Source organism: Asterias amurensis, chromosome 10 (assembly GCF_032118995.1).
Source record: "Asterias amurensis chromosome 10, ASM3211899v1".
NCBI classification, from domain to species: Eukaryota; Metazoa; Echinodermata; class Asteroidea; order Forcipulatida; family Asteriidae; genus Asterias; species Asterias amurensis.
The window spans coordinates 13,790,877-13,813,037 of NC_092657.1; the positions used below are offsets into that span (position 1 = coordinate 13,790,877).

The 22,161-nt window shown below is 38.7% G+C and overlaps 2 protein-coding genes, 1 long non-coding RNA gene and 1 pseudogene across 4 annotated transcripts in view; 3 read left to right on the forward strand and 1 right to left on the reverse strand.

Moving 5' to 3' along the window:
• LOC139942946 (uncharacterized) overlaps positions 1 to 7,194 on the forward strand; it is a 67,203-nt gene extending 60,009 nt beyond the window's left edge. For both annotated transcript variants that reach the window (XM_071939771.1, XM_071939772.1), the window contains one exon: positions 4,512 to 7,194. In XM_071939771.1, coding sequence (XP_071795872.1) covers positions 4,532 to 6,469 — 1,938 coding nt within the window. In that variant the 5' untranslated portion in view covers positions 4,512 to 4,531 and the 3' untranslated portion in view covers positions 6,470 to 7,194. The remainder of the gene's footprint in view (positions 1 to 4,511) is intronic.
• The window catches only part of LOC139942967 (uncharacterized), a 521,441-nt gene that overhangs the window by 311,465 nt on the left and 187,815 nt on the right, over positions 1 to 22,161 (reverse strand). The gene's annotated exons all lie outside the window — the stretch shown is intronic.
• LOC139943389 (uncharacterized) overlaps positions 11,006 to 22,161 on the forward strand; it is a 138,373-nt gene continuing 127,217 nt past the window's right edge. The window contains exon 1 of the mRNA XM_071940201.1: positions 11,006 to 11,120. The gene's annotated coding sequence lies outside the window, so the exon portion shown is untranslated. The remainder of the gene's footprint in view (positions 11,121 to 22,161) is intronic.
• LOC139942943 (uncharacterized) lies at positions 11,339 to 21,766 on the forward strand (annotated as a pseudogene).

Genomic DNA, 22,161 nt, shown 5'->3' on the forward strand with positions numbered 1-22,161 from the left:
AAATGTTTTGGTATTTGTTGAACTGGGGAGCAGTGGTGCCAGAAACTTCATGCTTAAAAAAAAATGTATTTTGCAAATTTCATAATCATATGAAAAAATAATGCTCTTTAATTACTTTGTTTACATGCTGAAAAATAATTTTAATTAAAAAAAAAAAAAAAAAACAGGCACACGATATAGCAAAGCAACTTACAACTGTGTATAAATATATACATTCCAACTGTATAAATCTGCATCACAAAGACATTCTGTTGTACATGTTTGTGGTCATTTACGTTTGGCTATAGCAGCTACAATCAACAACAACATTTTCCATTTTTTTGACAAATGGACGTTTACAGGTCTTCGTTTGAACGTCAAACATTTCTAACACGTCCTTAACGCAGCGCACAGCATCACATAATCCGTGACTGTACAATTGATGGTTACGAAAATCAATTAATTCCCAAGTTCCTTAAAGACACTAAACACTATTGGTAACTGTCAAAGACAAGTCTTCTCACTTGGTGTATCTCAACATATGCATAATATCAAATTCGTGGAAAATTACTTCTTTCTCGAAAACAATGAGGGAGCAATTTCTCACACTGTTTGATACCATCAACCTCTCCCCATTAATCGTTACCAAGTTAGGTTTTGTGCAATAATTATTTTGAGTAAATTACCAATAGTGTCCACTGCCTTTAATGGAACATAGCCGGATAACACTATACCAGCCGAATTAGCTTGGGGTTAGTCTTCGAACTACACACTGTATACCATTGAGAGTTATACTTTTATTTTAAGTGGCTTTGCTTTATTGTATCCTGTTTTTTTTTTTCAATCAACTCCATTGTTCAGCATGTAAGAAATGCCATTTTAGAGAATTATTTTGTTCTTGTTTTTGCAAATATTACCATGTTTGAGACAGGGTCACTACATGACACAGCTGCCCATTAATCTGTGCTCCCCAGACATGAAATACAAATAATCGCCAATCACAACCGAAATATTCTCTGTAGGAAACTGAATACACTACAAACTGTCCTACTATTAGTGATGTGCAATGGGAATTTTCAAAAGGGAATTTCAACAAAGGAGACGTTGTTCACAGCGCTTTGTAATGCATTGAGAATGGGGGGGGGGGGGTATAAAAAACGAAACTTAGGCCATTCAAAATATTCTTGATCAATGTTGGGTACTCCACAAGGCTAATTTTTCTCAAACGTTTTCTATCAAATCGGAAGAACCAATGTTGGCCCAAAATACAACCGAAAGGACAACATTTTGAGACCCCTGGCAAACTGTCATTTTGACGGCCAAAAACAGGGTAAAAATGCTGATTTTGCAATTATTTTTCTAAAGACATGCGCTTATGCTGTTCTAAAAATAGCATAAGGGTAAAAGTTAAAGCAATAATTGTTTGTCTCAAGGACGACTCGTTGTATTGTTGTGAAAGGTAAAAAAAAAAGCGCATTGGCTGGGTGGAGTTGCAGTATGCTAAAATACAGTTCTTTCAGACACAAAATGAACTGTTACCATGACAACGGGCTATGTGGTGATTTCAAAGGTTTATTTGTTTTAAAGGCAGTGGACACTATTGGTAATTTTCAAAGACTAGCCTTCACAGTATCTCAACATATGCATAAAATAACAAACCTGTGAAAATTTGAGCTCAGTCGGTCATCGAATTTGCAAGATAATAATGAAAGAAAAACACCCTTGTCACACGAAGTTGTGTGCGTTTAGATGGTTGATTTCGAGACATCAAGTTCTAAACTTGAGGTCTTGAAAATCAAAATCTTGGAAAATGTATCCTGTCTCGAAAACTGTGGCACTTCAGAGGGAGCCGTTTCTCACAATGTTTTATACCATCAATCTCTTCCCATTACTCGTTACCAAGAAAGGTTTTATGCTAATAATTATTTTGAGTAATTACCAATAGTGTCCACTGCCTTTAATGCACCTCAAAGCCCTTCATTCCATAAGGTAATTAAAAAAAAAGAAAAAAAAAGTGCTAACTTTCACGCACTTAAAATACCAAAACATTTTATTGCATGTGTATGTAAGTCGGTACCTTATCTTCCAACTATAAAAGTGTCATAGTCCACAAAGTGCAACTTTCGGAATTATGGCCCAATTCAATACCCCTATTTTTCGCCATTAGAAAATACGAAAAAAATATTTGAAATAGTGGTTTGATCCAAAGTTGATCGCAAACTTAATTTGTAAAACATTTTCTGAAAGAGTAAACATGGTTGTGCATCATGTGTGAAAGACAAACTTCAACATTTTCCCCTTTAGACGTACCAGTGCTTTAAATTCACCTATATTTCAACACTTTAAAAGGCAAGAAACTTGGCAAATTTGCTGAAAATCTTATTTTTTTTTTGTACCCATGCCTACTCATACATGGAGTTTTGCCAAAATCCAGTTTTGGAAGTTTGCCAATATTTCAAAAAAATCTTTGATTTTTACAGCAACCGAGTCTTAAATGTTGATGCTAAACATCGTTACTGCTCGTTGGTTTAATAAAGTATGTGTCGTTTTATATACGTTTAGTAAAGACTGAATATCAATGACATTGCAATATAACTTGAAATATGTGTAAACTTTGTTCACTCTGAAGTACTGCAATTATGAAACAAATCATATTGCAATTGTTATCCCACTATGTAACATAGCTTTTCTCTCCACTTAGTTGTTTTCTTTTGTCGTCTTCAGTTAGCCTTGTTGTGAAATTGCAGCGTAAAGGGCGCCACCGCGCGGCGAAAAGTTGCTCTCGCGTGCTCCTCACAAAGGCTAAAATCGGATGGTGAGTTTTTCCCAATCAAAGTAAACTTATTGACTAATCTAATTATGTTTTGAAAGAACCCAGTCTGTAATTGTTTATTATAATTGATATAGATTGTTTATCATGCATATTTAGTGAAATACTGTTGTGTAATTATCGTGAATTTCCAGCCAAAACAAGTCACGAATTTGTAGGTGTCGGAAATAGACGTCCTTTCTATATATGCATCAAACCAATGAGAATAATTTATTGTCGCCTTTTCACAATTATCTGCCTATCGCTCTTTTATTAGTGATTTCCTAATCCCTGTCTTTTCCTTTGTTTGCAGACTATAATTTACTATACTGAACTACAAGTAACTACCCAGCCTTCGTACCAACCAAGTGATCCAATTAGCCTGAATTATAACAATCAACCATTCCTGATTTACCATCTGATCAAACTGAACTGATTAAACTGTGAATAAAGAACAATCAACAAATAATACAAAAAGCTGGTTCCGTTGCTTATTTTTCAGCCTGGTTTAACATTCTTTGTGTTTTTGTCGTCAGCATTTTGTTGTGTCATCGTGTAATTGTATTGCCCTTGTTTGTTCTTCGATGTTTAATTGTTTGTTTGTTTTCTTTTCTGTATAAAGGCTGTTGTCTACTAGCCACGGCTTAACTAACAGCCTCATGCTCTCGCTCCTGTATTGTACATAGTTAATTCGTAGTTATTAATTTATTATTTGCTTTTAGTTTATATTGTTTTTCTGTATAATTTAATACACTTTAGATTTGTTAAATTTCTATGTACTGTTTAATTCTCACAATTTTTTTATTATTTGTTTTCTCAACAAGAGTATGGAATAAAAGTGTATTGAATTTAATCAATGTTTTAATTTGGTACTGACATAAACGTTTTTCATGTTATGCGTTCCAATGGTAAATTATTCTCCCTGCGTGGATATAACTGCTACATATCTTAGGCAATAATCAGAAACAATACCATATTTTGAAATGAAATGTGTACGTGTAGTTTTATACATACATATTCCAAACGATTACAATTCATTTAAAGAGGCAAAACAATAATATTGTTAGCAACTATTTGGCTGACAAAATTACCGATCCATCGTAGTGAAAATGGTATGTTAATATATTGTTAAGAGCAACGTCGGCGGAACACTTTGAAAAGTGGGGACAGTTGTTTTCTCCCATGTGAAAGCATAGAGTTATGTATAGGCAGACATGCTATATTGGGTTCGCAAAGTAGATCAATAATTAATGGTTATAATACCGAATTAATTATAAATGCAGAACTTACATAATACAATAAGACAGTTTGTTATTTTTTGGGGTATGATGATGGAATTTAATTCAAAGTTTTATTTTATCTGATAATGAAGTTTGTTTGTGTTTTATTTTACCAGTGTTTTTCCATAAAACAAACAATCGCAAACAATAGATGGAATTTCTTTTCACACACTGGTTAGTATATGTTATTGCAGTTTATTGCCGCACGGGCAGGCAATTTTGCTAAATAATGTCGGCTAAAACAAAAAGGATTGTATGCACAGTTTTTGGTGTTTCCAAATGGCGTCCGTGGTGACCTCAATGAACGAACCCAACCCGCTCTCCAGTCAGTATAACATATTTCAATGCTCTACACCTAGTAAGTCTGCTGCCATCAAGTGTCCAAAAGTCATTGACTGGATGATTTAATGAAAATTACACATTTGTTTTTATTCGTATAACAGGACAGCCCAGTCTCACCAAGATGGCCGAAGCTGCACTTCACACTGAGACCACTTGCAAGATTAGACAAGTACACATCGAATGCCCAATCTGCTTGACTCGGTTCATCGATCCGAAAATCCTGGACTGCCAGCACAGCTTCTGCTTAAAATGTCTTCAGGAACTTGTAGACAAACATGATCCAAAGACGCGTTTCATCACTTGCCCAGTGTGTAGAGAGAAAACTTCAATCCCAGCTAAGGGACCATCGGCTCTTCTCAACAGCTTTCTGTTGAGCTCGCTTATTGATGACGTCATCAACCCGAAAAGTCCCGAGGTGGACATTAATCCTCTTGTGTCGATTTGCGAAGGATGCGACGAAGGTCTTGATGCCGTCTCACGGTGTGTTGACTGTGAAGCTAATTTTTGCAAGACTTGCTTGGAATACCACGCCAAAATAAAATTGAACAGGCATCATCGAGTCGTTAATGCAGCCGGGTCGTCAATTGAGGGATCCAGAGACAAGACAAAAACTTGCCCTACAAAATGCCGGAAACACACTGATCAGGAACTGTGTTTTTATTGCGTCACGTGTGACTTACTTGTTTGTCCTAAATGTGCGGTGCTCGATCACCGATCGTCAAACCACAACCTTTCTGAAATCAATGATTCCATTCGATTGTATCGTCTAGCTGTTGAAGAGGCTTTGATGAAGTTTGATGAATGTCGCAAGCAATTTCAAAAAGTGGATAATTCTATAAAACACTCACAGCATAGATTACAGACCATGGTCGACCAGGCTCTTCGAGATATTGTGGCTAAGGAGGAAGAGGAAGTTGCCAACATCAGAAAAGCATCTCGCCTCTTTCAAGACAGAATTACTCAAATCGGTCAAGAAAGAGGTGAGGAATTTGGCAGGATACAAATCAGCAATAGCGATCAGATGAGCCGTGCAGAGCAGATCGTAGCTTCAGTCAACGACTTGATGCAACATGCTGATGACTTTGAGCTGCTGGACCTCAAGCCAAAGGTTATGCACAACTTGACATTCCACAAAGAACTCCAGTTTCAAACAGTGCAGCATAGCAAGTCATTCATCTGGTTCAAAGGTCATGATGTCGTCACTGATGCGGATATCGGTGAAATACTAGAGGAAGAGAAGTGGGAGGTGAAGACAGAGTTTGGTAAATCAGGGGAATGTGAGGGGGAGTTCGAGTTTGCATGGAACGTTGCTTGTTTCAGCAACGATGAAATCGTCGTTAGTGATTTGAAACGGTTGATATTATCCAAATTTACATCGAATGGTAGTTACAAATCTAAAGGTGTGCAAAGTAGAACAGAAGATGGACAACTAGAACACCCTACGGGTGCTGCGATGACCTCTGATGACCTGCTTCTGGTTACTGACGGACAGGATGTTAAGGTTTATGATGGAGAACTGCGATTTATTCGCAAGTTCAGACCCTCACAGAATGAAGTCGAGGGGCAGTCAGGGAGTATGCTTTTTGGTATTGCTGTTGACAAGAAGAAAGATCGTATTGCAGTGTCTGACTGTCGGGGAAAGGTAATATCTCTTCATAACAAAGATGGATCCACCTTTTCCACAATACATCATGATGAGATTGACGGCATGGGCTTTTTATCTGTTAACAGCAAGGAGCGACTGATCTTCACAAACCACGATGAGTCGAAACTAGCTTGTCTGGATTTCATGGGAAACGAGGTGTTCAACATCAGCACCTCCATTGACGGCAAACCTGTGAAGCCTACTGGTGTGTGTTGTGATGATGCTGGCGATATATACGTGTCTATTCATTGCGATACGGAGGGAACCAGTGAGATACATCATTACGATGCATCAGGTAAGCACATCGGCTGTGTAGCTGGTGGCTTGCTCTATCCTCAAGGCTTGACGTTTACTACTACCGGTGACCTCATCGTGGCTGACTTGAACTCAGTCAAAATATTGCATCGCGTGTGAGTGTCGATGAAGTTATGGTCGTAAAGATACACTATTATTGATGACAAGGCAACTTGCAACTTATAAAGTGTAACACTTTTAGTTAATCTTCATGAATCTCAAGAATGCAAATAATCTGCCACTTGGACAAAACGTTACCATCACAATGTACCATCAATCGTTTAGTACAAATCTAGTGTGATATTTTTGCAAATAAATGCTTCTTTCGCTCTGGCGGTTATATTAATTGGGTGATTTTTGTTTCTTTCCATTTATTCCTTAAGTACGTTTTAGTAAAAACATTAGCCTACAAAGTACCAGCTTAAATGTGTAATATCAGTACCAAAGTGTACACTATTGGTAATACTGGACACCATTGGTAACCATCAAAGACCAGTATTCAACATATGCATAAAACAACAGACCACATGCATAACATAACAAACCTGTGTAAATTTGAGCTCAATTGGTCGTTGAAGTTGCGAGTAAAAACATTAACCTACAAAGTACCAGCTTAAATGTGTAATATCCGTATCAAAGTGTAGTATTTTGTGACCACTATTGGTAATACTGGACACTATTGGTAACTGTCAAAGACCAATATTCAACATATGCATAAAATAACAAACCAATCAGAATGGATTAACTGTCTTGGGTATTTATGAATGGTTAATAATAACCACACACAATTACCTTGTTATATATCAGTTGCTGCTTTTTAACTCACCATTTCCAATTTAGTATTTAAGGCTGAACATAATGGTATCCTTTTTAATTGATCGTTATTCACTACATTAAAAGTGTCATGTTATATGTGAATTATTAAGGGAATACAAGGGTAGCGACTCGTTCTTTATCGGCCGTTTAAAACAGGCAGTGTCGTTGTCGTGTGATAACAGGCAGGGTCGTTGCCGTGTGGAAGGCTCGGGCCTGTATCACACGACAACGACCCTGTCTGTTTTAAACGGCCGGTAAAGAACGGGTCGCTGCTCTTTTATTCCCACTCATGGATGCCTTTTTGGTTAAAAGGCGTTATAGAGTAAGAAGCTCTGTACAACTGTTTCCGACGTGTTTGAGCTATGTTTTTACATGTACGACGTCCGTGTGTTGCATTGTTATGACTGAGACGCCTAGTTCCGACAGTTTCCGGTTCCGTTCGTGCGCGTATAGTCTTGTTGCAACACGTTATCGTGTTCCTTTCACACACAGCGCGGCCAACTCACCGGCAGCTCCCGCAAGACTAGCGCGGAGTATCCGCTCACAACCGGTTACAAACACTGGTCATTATCAGAGGTTTAAAAAAAAAAAAAAAACGTAACGCGCTCTCCACCAATATGAATAGCGAAACTGTCTGAGGTATTTATGAATGTTAATTAATTGAAGTAACTGGTGGTATTATTTCTTACAAGTTTAAAACAAGTTTGCGTACAGTTTTAACTTGTAATTTAAGATGTAATTTAAAACATTGGGAACTCTAGGGTGTCACCTTCAGACGTATTTAAAAGACTTAAAACACACATGTTCAGCTTCAATTTGTAAATACACGCACACATTTGTAAACCAATATAAGCATTAATAAACAAAACTTGTAAACTGCTCATTTGACTAATCTGGGAGGTTTTGATTGTTAATACATCGTTTACAGAAAATTAAAATCACTCTAAACTGTTGAGTGACGCTGGCCGAGTTTTTTTTTTCTAGCGTTAAACTTATATTATTTTTTATGTAACTGTGTAGAAGGCAGAAATTAACAAGATTCAAAAGCTACTGTATTTTTGTTTTCTTCTCCAGTTGCGTTGAGATTACCCTTTACTAAACAAACACATTCAGATAGTTTAACAACACTAACAATATGAACTCAAACCGGGGGGGGGGGGGGGTGCTGCTGGAGCTAAAAATACTGCCGACATTATTTTGAATGTTGTTGTGCTCAGCAGCTCAGCTACGCTTTGATATAAAAAAATAGCTTCATGCGTTTCGGTCCAGGTCAACAGAGGGCGCTCGCCTGCGCAGTAATTGGGTTATAGTTTGTATTTACATGCACAGCCACATATGCCTACCTGTTTAGATCATTGTGATTTGAAACCGTTGGATTGGATTTAATATTGTATAAATATAAATGTGTACAATTGAACTAACCTTTTGAAATTGCATGGCAAAAGGTGTTCACAGTTTGAGATATCGCCTAAAAAAACGGTGCAATTTCCAAGCAGGAAAATAATCTTTAAAATGAATCCACAATCTGAGAAATGCCATTGAAGCTTTACACTTCACAGATTCAACCATTGGGCCTATAGGGTTTAAACAAACTGGTTTTCCTGTGCCAGACTGGACTTTTTTTTCATAACATCTGCCGTCCTCATTCATGCTGGGTCGTTCATACGGGCAACTTTGCTCACCCCTCCCCCTTCAGTTGAAATCGATTCAATTGCAGCTCACATTTATTTCCATACTTTTTTAAAGAAAAACAAACTTTAACAGTGCAAATAATATGGGAATTATACGACTAATAGAAAATTGTAGTAAGTGAGAAAGATAGCAGATTAAATCAGTATGGAGGCAACATCTTAAAGCCGAGGATTGTAGTGAAGTGCCTTACAAGAACAAACCAAAACAAAAACAAACTCGAACCCTTGCTTCCCCTTTCTGTCTACACCCAATTCCTCATTTTTTTTTAAACAAATATTGTATGTTGCGAAACGCTGAACCGCCATGTTCTGCTGGCTGCACGAGTTACTATCATATTATGGTTTATATATGGTATATTTTTTGTTTTGTTTCCTGGTTTGCTGGCACCAATTGTTGTAAGTTAGTCTTTTTAACTTGTGTTTTATGGTATTTTTGCTCTTTTACTTTGGTGGTTGGTTTTAAGTTGTTTGTATATCGTCTCCCTAGTACTTGTAGGATGACTGTGAGTATCGGGTCGCTGTGTATTACTTGTCCCGTTTATCTTTGTTAGTCTTTTCTTTTCTATTTCACAAAATGTTGTTGTTTTATAGTTGATGCACACTGTAAAACAATGTTCATGTTTGTAACGTGATGTTTGTAATAAAGTGAATTGAATCGAGTTGGATTTAATTAAATTGAATTAAACTGAATTAAAATTAACTGAATCGAATTGAAGTATAATGATTTGGATCGAATTGAATTGAGGTCAACAGTAGACTTGAGATTAGAGTCCGTTTATTTTTAGTCCCGTCGCGCGCCTAACGTCATACAACTTTTCCGCAGCTGGTTTGGCAGGAAATTCCGTTCCCCTGGATAAACGGTCCCTCCATAAGGCCGAGTAAAAAAGAAACATGTTTAGCGTCCCCGCCCGCTTCATTTTTAGAGGCCGCCTCATTTTTCATTTTTTATTTTATTTATTTTTTAATTTTGTATGCACATTTTGTTTTTGAAAAAAAAAGGTTACATGAAAAACGGGTTATTTTCAACAATCTCAGCTAATACAATCTGAATGTGTGTCTGAATGCCTTTTACAAAATATTTCCATTATGTATTGTGTGTTTGAGCAGCAGAAAAAACAATGGATAATTGACATTTTAAAAAGAATGGCGGCCATCTTGGAAAAAAAATAACAAATAAAAAGCCCCTCCTCCTTCTTTTTTTCGAGAAACCCGGACGCTAAACATATTTTTTTTTTACTCGCCCTAAGCATGGCAAACTGTGCACAAACTACTTCATTAAGCGCCCTCTTTTGAAACGACCTCCTTCAGCCAACGTTAAAGGAACACGTTGCCTTGGATCGGTCGAGTTGGTCTTTGAAAAGTGTTTGTAACCGTTTGTTATAAAATGCATATGGATAGAAAGATGTTGTAAAAGTATAATACAATGATCCACACAAACATGCCTCGTCGACTAACAAGGTCAGCCATTTATGGGAGTCAACTTTTTGACTCCCATAAATGGCCGACTGTGTCAGTTCGCAAAGAAAAAGAAAAACGGAGCAATTTCGAGGCAAATTTGTGTGGATCATTGTATTCTACTTGCCAACGCTTTTTGTTTTAGACCAACTCGTTCGATCTAAGGCAACGTGTTTCGAGGCAAATTTGTGTGGATCATTGTATTCTACTTGCCAACGCTTTTGTTTTTAGACCAACTCGTTCGATCTAAAGCAACGTGTTCCTTTAAGCTCCCAAATCGGGGACGGAATCTCATTAGCAGTTATTGTATTTACAATACGCGTATAATAATGGTTCTCTCGTACGAGAATGGGACTTGAATGGAGACTAGTACTCAAAGATCAACTTCTATAAACACATCCGTGGAAATAATCATACAGCGCGATGCATTCGCAACGCCGGGTTGCAATGCATCATTTTACGCATTACCAATCATTGAACCTTTGAACTACGTGTGGGTTTTCCCCGTTGTGTGCAACTGCCATATTATTAACCGATCATTGAACTTACCTTCACAGTATGCGAGTTGAGTTTGCATATGGGTTTTTCCAGTGGTGTGAAACTACCATTGGGTATGGGTATGCAGCTGCCGATAAATGAACTGTACTTTCATACGCGAAAGTCGGGTTTGAGGCAGACACGTTTTGTGTGCTATTTCAACGTTGTTTGTCGTTAAGAATCCAATATTTTTACCGGCTATCAGCCATTTCCAACAGTTCAGCAAAGATCATCAACTCTATGCAGTGAGTAATAAACATCTATAACATCAGGTAGGACTTCGTTTTCACTAGGGTCTATGATGCCGTCTTAAACACGAACATGATCAAGTGTAATACATTACAGCACTGGGAATAACATTAGCGCAGATTGAGCACCAAATTTGCCATCTCCTGTGTTAATTTGTGTTTACAAAATCGACAATTGTTGCCGGCTATCAGCCACTTCCTGAAGTTTGCAAATAGGACCAACTGTACACAGTGAGTAAAGTGTTTACTAGCACCAGGTAAGACTTTGTTTTCACTAGGGTCTATGCTTTCTTATACGAACATGATCGAGTGTACATGACACAACTGGAAATAACATAGGCCTAAGCGCAGATTGAGCCAAAAATGTACCATCTCATGTGTTAAAAAAAAAAGTTTACTCACTTTTTTTGGCCAATATTTTAGCCAGACTATTTGAACGGGTTACTGCCAATTGAGTGTATTCCTTAAAGGCACTGGACACCTTTGGTAATTGTCAAAGGTCAGTTTTCTCATTTGGTGTAACTCAACATGCATAAAACAAAACCTGTGTAAATTTGAACTCAAATGGTCGTCGAAGTAGTGAGATAAATAATGTACAGAAAAAGACCCTTGTCCAACAAATTGTGTGCCTTCAGATGCTGAGGTCTCGAACTTCATTCAAAATTCAAATAATTTAATGGGAAATAACTTATTGTTTGCTAAATGTATCCTTTATTTATTAATGTGTGTATGCAATTAGTTGTTTGTTTGTATGCTATTTGATCTAATTCTTATTGCAATGTTATTCAGGCCTATTTTTTTTTCCCAATTCCCGTAAATGGCAGTTTTTCTGCTTTTGATTTGGACAATAAAAACAATACATTACAAAACAATGCAATACATCAATAAAAAGACGAGTATAACAGCCGGTCAGTTTTAACCGGAAAATTAACTTTGCTCACTCTTGTTGCCCGTTGCTTTAATGATTGGTGCACGCTGTTTACGTTCGGCAGGAAAATTCACAATTATTGGCAATACAATTGTAATTGGTAAGAAGTACATCAGCTTTTAAAATTGTATAAAAGAAACTCTTCAAATACAAGAACTGCCGCTATGGACAAATATCACGTTGAAGGGAATCAGTGCCTTAGATCGGTCGAGTTGGTCTACAAAATACGTTTGTAACCGTTCGTTATAACATGCATATGGTTGGAAAGATGTTTTAAAAGTAGAATACAATGATCCACACAAATTTGCCTCGAGACTGCGTGGTTTTCTTTTTACTTTGCCGAATTAACACGGTAGGCCATTTATGGGAGTCAACAAAATTTACTCCCATAAATGGCCGACGAGGTAAAAGAAAACTGTGCAATTTCGAGGCATGTTAGTGTGGATCATTGTATTATACTTTTAATACAACATCTTGATTTTTTTTATACCAATATGCATTTTATAACAAACGGTTACAAACGCTTTTCAGAGACCAACTCGACCGATCCAACGCAACTTGTTCCTTTAAAGGGAAGGTACACGTTTGGGTTTGTCGTTTTTTTGTTTTGTATTTTTTTTTTTAATGGGGCCTACGTCAGAGGAGGAGAGAAAAAATCCACACATGGGATTCGAACCAACGACCTCCGGATTAACGTGCTGGCGCTCTCCAAACTGAACTATCAAGCCCTATATTGGCGGTGTCCCTGCTTTTTCAATATCTTTTTTCGGGTGTGCCAGTCAGAAGCCATACAACCGTTAACTGCCGTGTAGCCAGGGATCACACCCAAATACGATGCAACCTGGGAAGCAGCAGCCAGGGGATCACCTTAAGGGGATGCCACTCTAGTAAATTCGTTGTTCAACCCCAAAAATCATTTCAAAATTTACCCTGTCAGTTTCCATCGTGGTTTATATTGGGTGTGTTCGTTTAGCTTCCCTGGGTCGACCCCGTTTTTTTTTTCCAGGACAAACGTGGGTAATTATCTGCACACGTTAGTCCTGGAAAAAAAAAAAAAAAAAAAAAAGGCCACACACCGGGGTCGACCCGGGAAAGCTAATCGAACGCACCCATTGATAACAAGTATTTATCAATGAACTTTGCCCCGAATCGCGCACGCCCTCAATTGGCGAAAGTTATACATGTTTGAATATGCTTAAATGCTGCACATTGCACCATTCTACAGGCGTGCGGCACACTGTGTGGTAATTCTTTCTCAGTTCGTGAATGTGCGTTTTGTGTTGGAGTCTATCAATGACCAATCGCCGCGTGCGAACTTTTTATGCACTTGGCATGCAGTGTGTATTTCCATGGTGTGGGAGACAGATCGAACCAAGTGGCCGAGTGCATCGTTGTGTTTTAACATTTTGTTTACGATCGCATTTCCGACGCTGTAGTTTTGAAGTTGGTATTGGCTTGTCAGGTACTCGTTTATTATCGTATTAAATGCAGTCAAACAATATTCTGTTTGTCTATTGTTAGGCAGGGCGGCTTAAACTTTAGGAGGGCGGCCAGCCCTCCCAATACGTGTGTGTGAAGAACAATATCAGACACGTCATAGTTCATCGTGATTTCTGACAGCACTCAATAATAATATTTCAGCTTCAAATAAAGGGTTTATTGTCGTTTATTGGGCATTAAAAGTTAACAATACCTTTTTTTTTAACACCATTTAAAAAAAAAAAAAAAAAAAAAAAAAAAACGACCGTGGATTTCTGACTTTTTCGGTCGGTCGGTTTTTGTTATGCCTTATTATGGGATACACCCAGAGAAGACTGGTCTTTGAAAATTACCAAACGTGTACTTTCCCTTTAATCTGCCAAACAAATTGATGTGAGAAGCGTTACTGCAGTAACGCTTCTTGTATTTACCGAAATTGATTATAATTATGCACAGTAAGGAAATAGCCCGGCGCTACACATTTTCTGCAATATTTCAAAACATCTACATTAAATTAAAGGCGGTGGACACTATTGGTAATTGTCAAAGACCAGTCTTCTCACTTGGTGTATATCTCAACATACATAAAATAACAAACCTGTGAAAATTTGAACTCATCTGATCGTTGAAGTTGCGAGATAGTAACGGAAAAAAAAACCCCTTGTCACAAAGAGTTGTGTGCTTTCAGATGTAAAACTTTCGCAGTGTAAAAACAACGTTCTGAAAAAGGGGAAACACACATCACTGCAACTCTGGAAATGTTGTTAACTGTAGCAAATATATGAAATCAACACGACAAATTAGGTAAACAATATTCACGTTTTCCGACGGTCTACTGGATGCAGTTCTCAATGACATTCGTGTTAACTTGAAAGGGTGGGCATCGAACAAATTCAAACAAAACTAATGACTCGGTTGCAACAGGCCACCTTAGTATACGGTATAATGACCATTTCACACGGTATAATGACCCGATGAAATTTTGGACAATATCAAAGCGGTTGGGTTTCCCAGTTGTATGAAACTTCCACAACTTTAATCTCGTTTATAAAGTTGATTATTTGGAAGTACGGTTTGGTAAAGAAATGCACTGTTTTGAACATTATCAATGTTGTTTCTCGTACAGAATTCGTCGTTGTTGCCGCCAGTTATCCAAGTTCAGCAGAGATTCAACTGTGCAAAATCAGCATTGGTAGACACACTTTAACAACAGGTAAGAGTTTACTTTCCCTTGGTCTAATGGTGTGATCAATAACGCACATGACCAATAAAGTATTTTAACTGACAGATCAGACATTATTTTTTTTCAAATTGATCATGCCACAGTTTGAACCATTTTTATTTTTGCATTGAACTGCACACGCTCTTTTGACAAAACGCATTACGACTAGTTAAGCCCGGTTCATACTTCCTGCGAATGCGAATACGAAGCGAATGTTGACGTCACATATTCGCAATGAACAATTCGCAGCAGTTGCCCTACTCCCTGATACGTGCGCTAAAGACTATTAAAGAAATATTATATAACTATTTAAAGGCAGTGGGTACTATTGGTACCTGTCAAAGACTAGACTTCACAGTTCGTGTATCTCAACATATGCATAAAAAAACTGTTAAAATTTGAGCTCAATCGGTCATCGAAGTTGCGAGATAATAATGAAACAAAAAATAACCCTTGTCACACCAAGTTGTGTGCGTTTAGATGGTTGATTTCGAGACCTCAAGTTCTAAATCTGAGGTCTCGAAATCAAATTCTTGGAAAATAACTTCTTTCTTGAAAACTATGGCACTTCAGAGGGAGCCGTTTCTCACAATGGTTTAAACCATCAACCTACTATTACTCGTCACCAAGAAAGGTTTTATGTCAATAATTATTTTAAGTAATTACCAATAGTGTCCACTGCATTTAATGTTGTTGACGATTACATGGTTGTTGGAAACCAAAGGTCACAGATTTAACTTTCCTTTACACTGCAAAAACTGTGGTGTTCAAACTTCCAAATGTAATTGTTTGGGTACAAGCCACACTCACTTGGGGTCTCTTTAGAGTGTGGACGTTAAACCGTGTGGTTGCATGTTGGTTTAGTTGGTATTACGTTATAGGGTTTGTATTAAAGCCTGTGAACATTATTTACACTAGCGGGATTTCGCGCTTCGCGCGGCACCCCGCTAGATGATGAGAATCCTTTACACAAATATTTCGAAATGTAATGTGGGTGAGGGTGTTATACGCCTCTCTTAATATTTATGCATGGCGTCATAGTTCTAACCCAAAATGAAGCTATTGCGCACGTCCGCCACTACTTGCAGTGGCTGCGCCCACCTCGTTTTGGGTTAGACGACGTACCTTATGCATACTTTTAGAAACTATAAGGCTCCCCCGTGAGCCTTATAGGGGTCTTATATTTTGGGCCTCCTTAACGCAATACGTTTTTCAAATAAGCGTTGATAGGTGAAACTGATTGTTAGACAGCAACAACTAAAGTTTCTTTTGTACTACACTACCAAAACTTTCCCCACACACTCAATTTACATTCATAATAATTTACATTTCAAAAAAACATCGTCAAAAAATGATATTTCACGTCCCACGATACATAGCGTTGCTACAACACTATAAGTAAAGCGATTTTTCGGAACATGCTGTGTGCCACAAATCTAATTTATCTACTGTGTTTTTGTTTTTTGTTTTTTTTTCGGGGGGGGCGGTAAGAGCGTAGGCCTCCTTTTAGTTTATTCTCATCTGAATTGGTCTTGAAAACTTTCTGGTCAATAGGCTGCACGTTACGGGAGCACTAAACGTGAACGTCAAAAAAGTGTTTTGTTTATTGTCACTTTGGGCTTATTGCATCTCGCGAAATTTAAACGACAAACGACACAATATTTCTGACCGCGTTCATGTTCACGCTGCTCTAGGAACAAACCTCCATACATCCCATATCTCTGGAACCCCATATCGTACAAACTAAACAAAAACGATAAATTCGTCCTCACTCCTTAATTTTCTCTAACTTATTTCACTTTCAGAAAGCATTTCAAGTTATTTTAAGGGTTTGTTACGTCCAGTTTGGGTCAATAGCGGACTCCTAAACATGTACCCCATTCAGCCGCATGAGGTCTATTTTGTTAATATTATCTCCAGTAACCAACCCGACGGGCCGATTGCTAAATAGGCTACAAAATGAATTTGACAAAATGAACATTCTGAGACCTGACCGACACACTGCTCTAACCAATTTTGTGAATGGACTTATTCAAAAGGAAACTTAATGTCGTTTTGCTTAACAACTTTGACCAAATGCAAAGTTCTTTTTTACAACCTCAAAACAGCCTTTGACGTACGTGTATAAGTTTCACAAACTTCCGTGATGGGGTAAACTTTGAAACTGCAACACTATACCTCCATGAACAGACCGTATTCTGAAACGGTATTCATGTACTCATTTGAGTTTACTGGCAAAAGTTAGAGTCCGTAGTTTAAAAACAGCAAGATACGTTTTGCATCACAAGTGCAATTTCTGTATGGAGATTTTTGTAAGTCCGAGGTCGCCACCCACTTTCAACCTAAAGTGGTCCCACGGCGACCTCCTTCACCAAGCAACAGGTGGCCTGTCTCAAAACCAGACAACACACCACTCACAATACACTGACCAGAATGTAAAGAGGGGTTAGGCTCTTTGTGTAAGGCCCCCCCCCCCCCACCCCAAAATGTTATTAATTGTAAAGTTCCCTTAGACACCTTCCAACCTATAACCGGCCCTACCCAATGTTTCCAAATTTTAAAGCTTCCGTTTGATCCCATCCTTGTCCATCATGATAATTCTCATGCCGTTTGGAAGTGAATGCTTTTTTATAAATATTCACCATTTAATCTTTTCAACAAATGAGTCACCTGTCAGAAGGATTTCTAGGAAGTCTGGTAACAACATCGACCACCGGTTGACATGGTCGCCTGCGAAACATCAATCTGTGAGTTACTTCATTCATTCAATGCAAATTCGCGAGATTTGTTTCGGTTTTGTCCTGGCACCCAGCCTCTTCGACCCTTTCGACCCTGCGCGGCAATGAATGAACCAATCCGGAGAACCATGCTTAGTACAACCTGAAAGTAACCCGACCAAAATAGGCGGATCGATTGGCGGGTGGGTGGGCAAGGGGCAATGAGTGAACCAATCCGGAGAACCATCTGCGAAACACTGTCCAATGAGTCGCCTGTCAGAAAGATTTCTAGGAAGTCTGGTAACAACATCGACCAGTGGTTGACACACGGTCGCTGCCCAAACTTCCTCCAATCAGATGACTTGTAAGTGGGAGTTTGGGTCAGGGTTTTGTAGACTTGCAACCCGACGTCTGAAACCACACAAACGTATTGAATTCCACACACTTAACCGTGTTGATTTCCACAAGGATGCCATGCCACTGGACCTTCTAATTTTAAATCCAAGATGGCGCGGGTTACGCTTTTTAAATAGTATAGATTGCAGTTTAATTTGGTAATAAGTACAGCAGTTTTGGATAGTGAAATGCATTTAAGAGATTTTTTGTTTTAAGTCGAAGTACCATGGTTGGTTGGTTCGGGAAAAATAAATCGCTTTTTATCTTTTGACAATGATTATTGTTTCTGACAGAAAGGTTTCTTAGATTGTGAAAACCAAATTGAAGAGTGCTCTTTATGTGTGGACAACCGCTACATTTGTTAAAATAATCTCACATGTCACTTATTGAGATGACACTATTCAAATATTAAAGACGCCTAGTGGTATTTGTTTTCAAAAAAAAAAACTGTTGTCACTAAGATATGTGTTTTAATGAGTGGAATATGAATAAACAGTAGTTAACTTAGGTTCTAAAAAAATAGTTCTCATTTTATTTACAAATTTAATAGTATGCCCCGACCCGAGAGGGCGCTGTTCGTGACATCGAGGCGCGATATTTTAATAGAAAATGTGTAGTCTAGGCCCGTACAATGTACACTACGTCTGGGTAACTGATACAGAACTACGGTCCCGGAGCAGACTGCACGCACTACGGCTGCTGTGCGGACGGTCCACTCGGATTACCCTGCACGGTGAATCGCAAGCTAAAACAAGCCCTCAAAGTTAAAACCCGAATTGTTCACGTTTAGAATATGCTCCTCTAGGTCTTTCAGGTCTTTCAGGTACCTTCTTTGACTTCCCACTCCGGAAAAAATGTTGGGATGGCGTCATGTTTTAGAATAACTTTTCTCTTTGCGTCAATGTGTGGTGTATTCCGAGAGCACGACGACTCGAAGTTCGCTGCACAGCGCTGAAAAAGACGTCGGACCGGACGTCCATTGCTTTGTAAATCCTATACTTGGGGGCTGCATGAAACACATGCAACCTGAACCCATCATTAATTGTTTTGCTGCATCCAGCAGCAATACACCTGGTCGGCATTGCCGGAAAATGCAACAACAACAAAATAAAACAAATCGAAACGTACAAACTGACGACTTGGACGGTATATGTACTATGCACATGTGGTTACTCTACGCATTGCAGGCAAAGTCTGCCTCGATTGACGTCACAAAAGGGGAAGGCGGAGTCAGCCCCAAAAATTACTTTATCTATTTTGTCAGTATATCAATCGTGACAAACAATAACCAAAAAAAAAAAGTTTATTGTTCATAAGCATATACTATTATGTTTGAAAGAAAACAACATATATTTACAGGTGACTTTAACTGTTTGGTAAATATATCTACAACTATAAAACAATAAATCAAACACTGGTTTCAATCACAAACCAACGACTGGCACACTTTAAACAAACCATTCCAATGCTTTTCAATTATGTTTTTAAAGGCAGTGGACAATATTGGTAATTGCTCAAAATAATTTTTAGCATAAAACCTTACTTGGTAACGCGTAATGGGGAGAGGTTGGTAGTATTCACAGTGTGAGAAACGGCTCCCTCTAAAGTGGAGTAGTTTTCGAGAAAGAAGTAATTTTCCACGAATTTGATTTCGAGACCTCAGATTTAGAACTTGATGTCTCAAAATCAAGCATCTGAAAGCACATAACTCCGTTTGACAAGGGTTTTGTTTTTTCTTTCATTATTATCCCGCAACTTCGACGACCGATCGAGCAGAAATTGTCACAGGTTGGGTAATTTTACTCGTTTAGCAGGCACTGAATGAGATACAGTTTGTTGGACCGAAAATCGTTTCTAATCACAAGTTATCACAACTCTCAACAAAAGGCTCTTAATGCGGTAAGTCTGCTACCACCCAATGTATAAAAACACTGACGGTACGAACTATTGAAAATTACATTCGTTTTACTTTCAGTCTCACCAAGATGGCCGAAGCTGCACTTCACACTGAGACCACTTGCAAGATAAGACATGTACACATCGAATGCCCAATCTGCTTGACTCGGTTCATCGATCCGAAAATCCTGGATTGCCAGCACAGCTTCTGCTTAAAATGTCTTCAGGAACTTGTAGACAAACAGGATCCGAAGACAGATTTCATCATTTGCCCAGTGTGTAGAGAGAACACTTCAATCCCAGATAAGGGACCATCGGCTCTTTTCAACTGCTTTCTTTTGAGCTCGCTTATCGATGACGTCATCAATCCGAATAGTCCCGAGGTGGACATTTACCCTCTTGTGTCGATTTGCGAAGGATGCGACGAAGGTCTTAAAGCCATCTCACGGTGTGTTGACTGTTATGCGAATTTGTGCAAGACTTGTTTGGAGCACCACGACAAATTAAAATTGAACAGGCACCATCGAGTCGTGAGTGCAGCCGGGTCGTCAAATGAGGGATCTAGAGACCAGAAAAAAACTTGCTCTCCAAAATGCCGGAAACACACTGACCAGGAACTGTGTTTTTACTGTGAAACGTGTGATTTACTCGTGTGTCCTAAATGTGCGGTGCTCGATCACCGATCGTCAGACCACAACCTTTCTGAAATCAATGATTCCATTCGATCGTATCGTCTAGCTGTTGAAGAGGCTTTGATGAAGTTTGATGAATGTCGCAAGCAATTTCAAAAAGTGGATAACTCTATCACACACTCACAGCATAGATTACAGACCATGGTCGACCAGGCTCTTCGAGGTATTGTGGCTAAGGAGGAAGAGGAAGTTGCCAAAATCAGAAAAGCATCTCGCCTCTTTCAAGACAGAATAACTCAAATCGGTCAAGAAAGAGGTGAAGAATTTGGCAGCATACAAATCAGCAATAGCGATAAGATGAGCCGTGCAGAGCAGATCGTAGCTTCAGTCAACGACTTGATGCAACATGCTGATGACTTTGAGCTACTGGACCTCAAGCCAAAGGTTATGCACAACTTGACATTCCACAATGAGCTCAAGTTTCAAACAGTGCAGCATAGCAAGTCATTCATCGGGTTCAAAGGTCATGATGTCGTCACTGATGCGGATATCGGTGAAATACTAGAGGAAGAGAAGTGGGAGGTGAAGACAGAGTTTGGTAAAGAAGGGGAAGGTGAGGGGGAGTTCAAGTTTGCATGGGACGTTGCTTGTGTAAGCAACGATGACATCGTCGTTATTGATATGGAACGGCGGATATTATCAAAATTTACATCGAGCGGTAGTTACAAATCTCAAGGTGTGCAAAGTAGGACAGAAGATGGACAACTAGAAGACCCTGGCGGTGTTGCGGTGACCTCTGATGACCTGCTTCTGGTTACTGACGGACAGGATGTAAAGGTTTATGACAGAGAACTGAGATATCTTCGTCAGTTCAGACCCTCACATAATGAAGTTGAGGGGCAGTCAGAGAGTATACTCGTTGGTATTGCTGTTGACAAGAAAGATCGGATTGCAGTGTATGACTGTGTGAGAAAGGTAATATCTCTTCATAACAAGGATGGATCCACCATTTCCACAATACATCATGATGATATTTGCGACATCGACAATCACGCTTTATATCTGTTAACAGCAAGGAGCGACTGATCTTTACAAACCACGATGAGAAGAAACTAGTTTGTCTGGATTTCATGGGAAACGAGGTGTTCAATATCAGCACCTCCATTGACGGCAAACCTGGAATACCTACTGGTGTGTATTGTGATGATGCTGGCGATATATATGTATCTATTCCTGACGGTACGGAGGGAACCGGTGAGATACATCATTACGACGCTTCAGGAGAACACATCGGCTGTGTAGCCCGTGGCTTGCACTGTTCTCTAGGCATGACGTTTACTCCGACCGGTGACCTCATCGTGGCTGATCAGAACTCAGTTAAGATCTTGCATCGCGTGTGAGTGTCGATGACGTCATGGTCGTAAAAACAATATTAATAATGATAATGTAATTTGGAACTTATAAAGTTTAATCTTCATGAATCTCAATAATGCGTATTATCTGCCATTTGGACAAAACGTTAAGATCACAAAGTACTACCAATCGTTCAGTACAAATATAGTGTTCTATTTTCGCAAATAAATGCTTCTTTCGCTCTGGCGGTTATATTAATTGGGTGATTTTTGTTTAATCCATTTATTTCTTAAATACGTTTAGGTAAAAACATTAACCTACAAAGTAGCAGCTTAAATTAATGTGGAATATCCGTACCAAAGTGTAGTCTTTTGTGAACTCTTAGTCTAGTAACTCTGACCCGCACTAACGAAATGAGGTATGTCTAGTAAATTTCACTTTT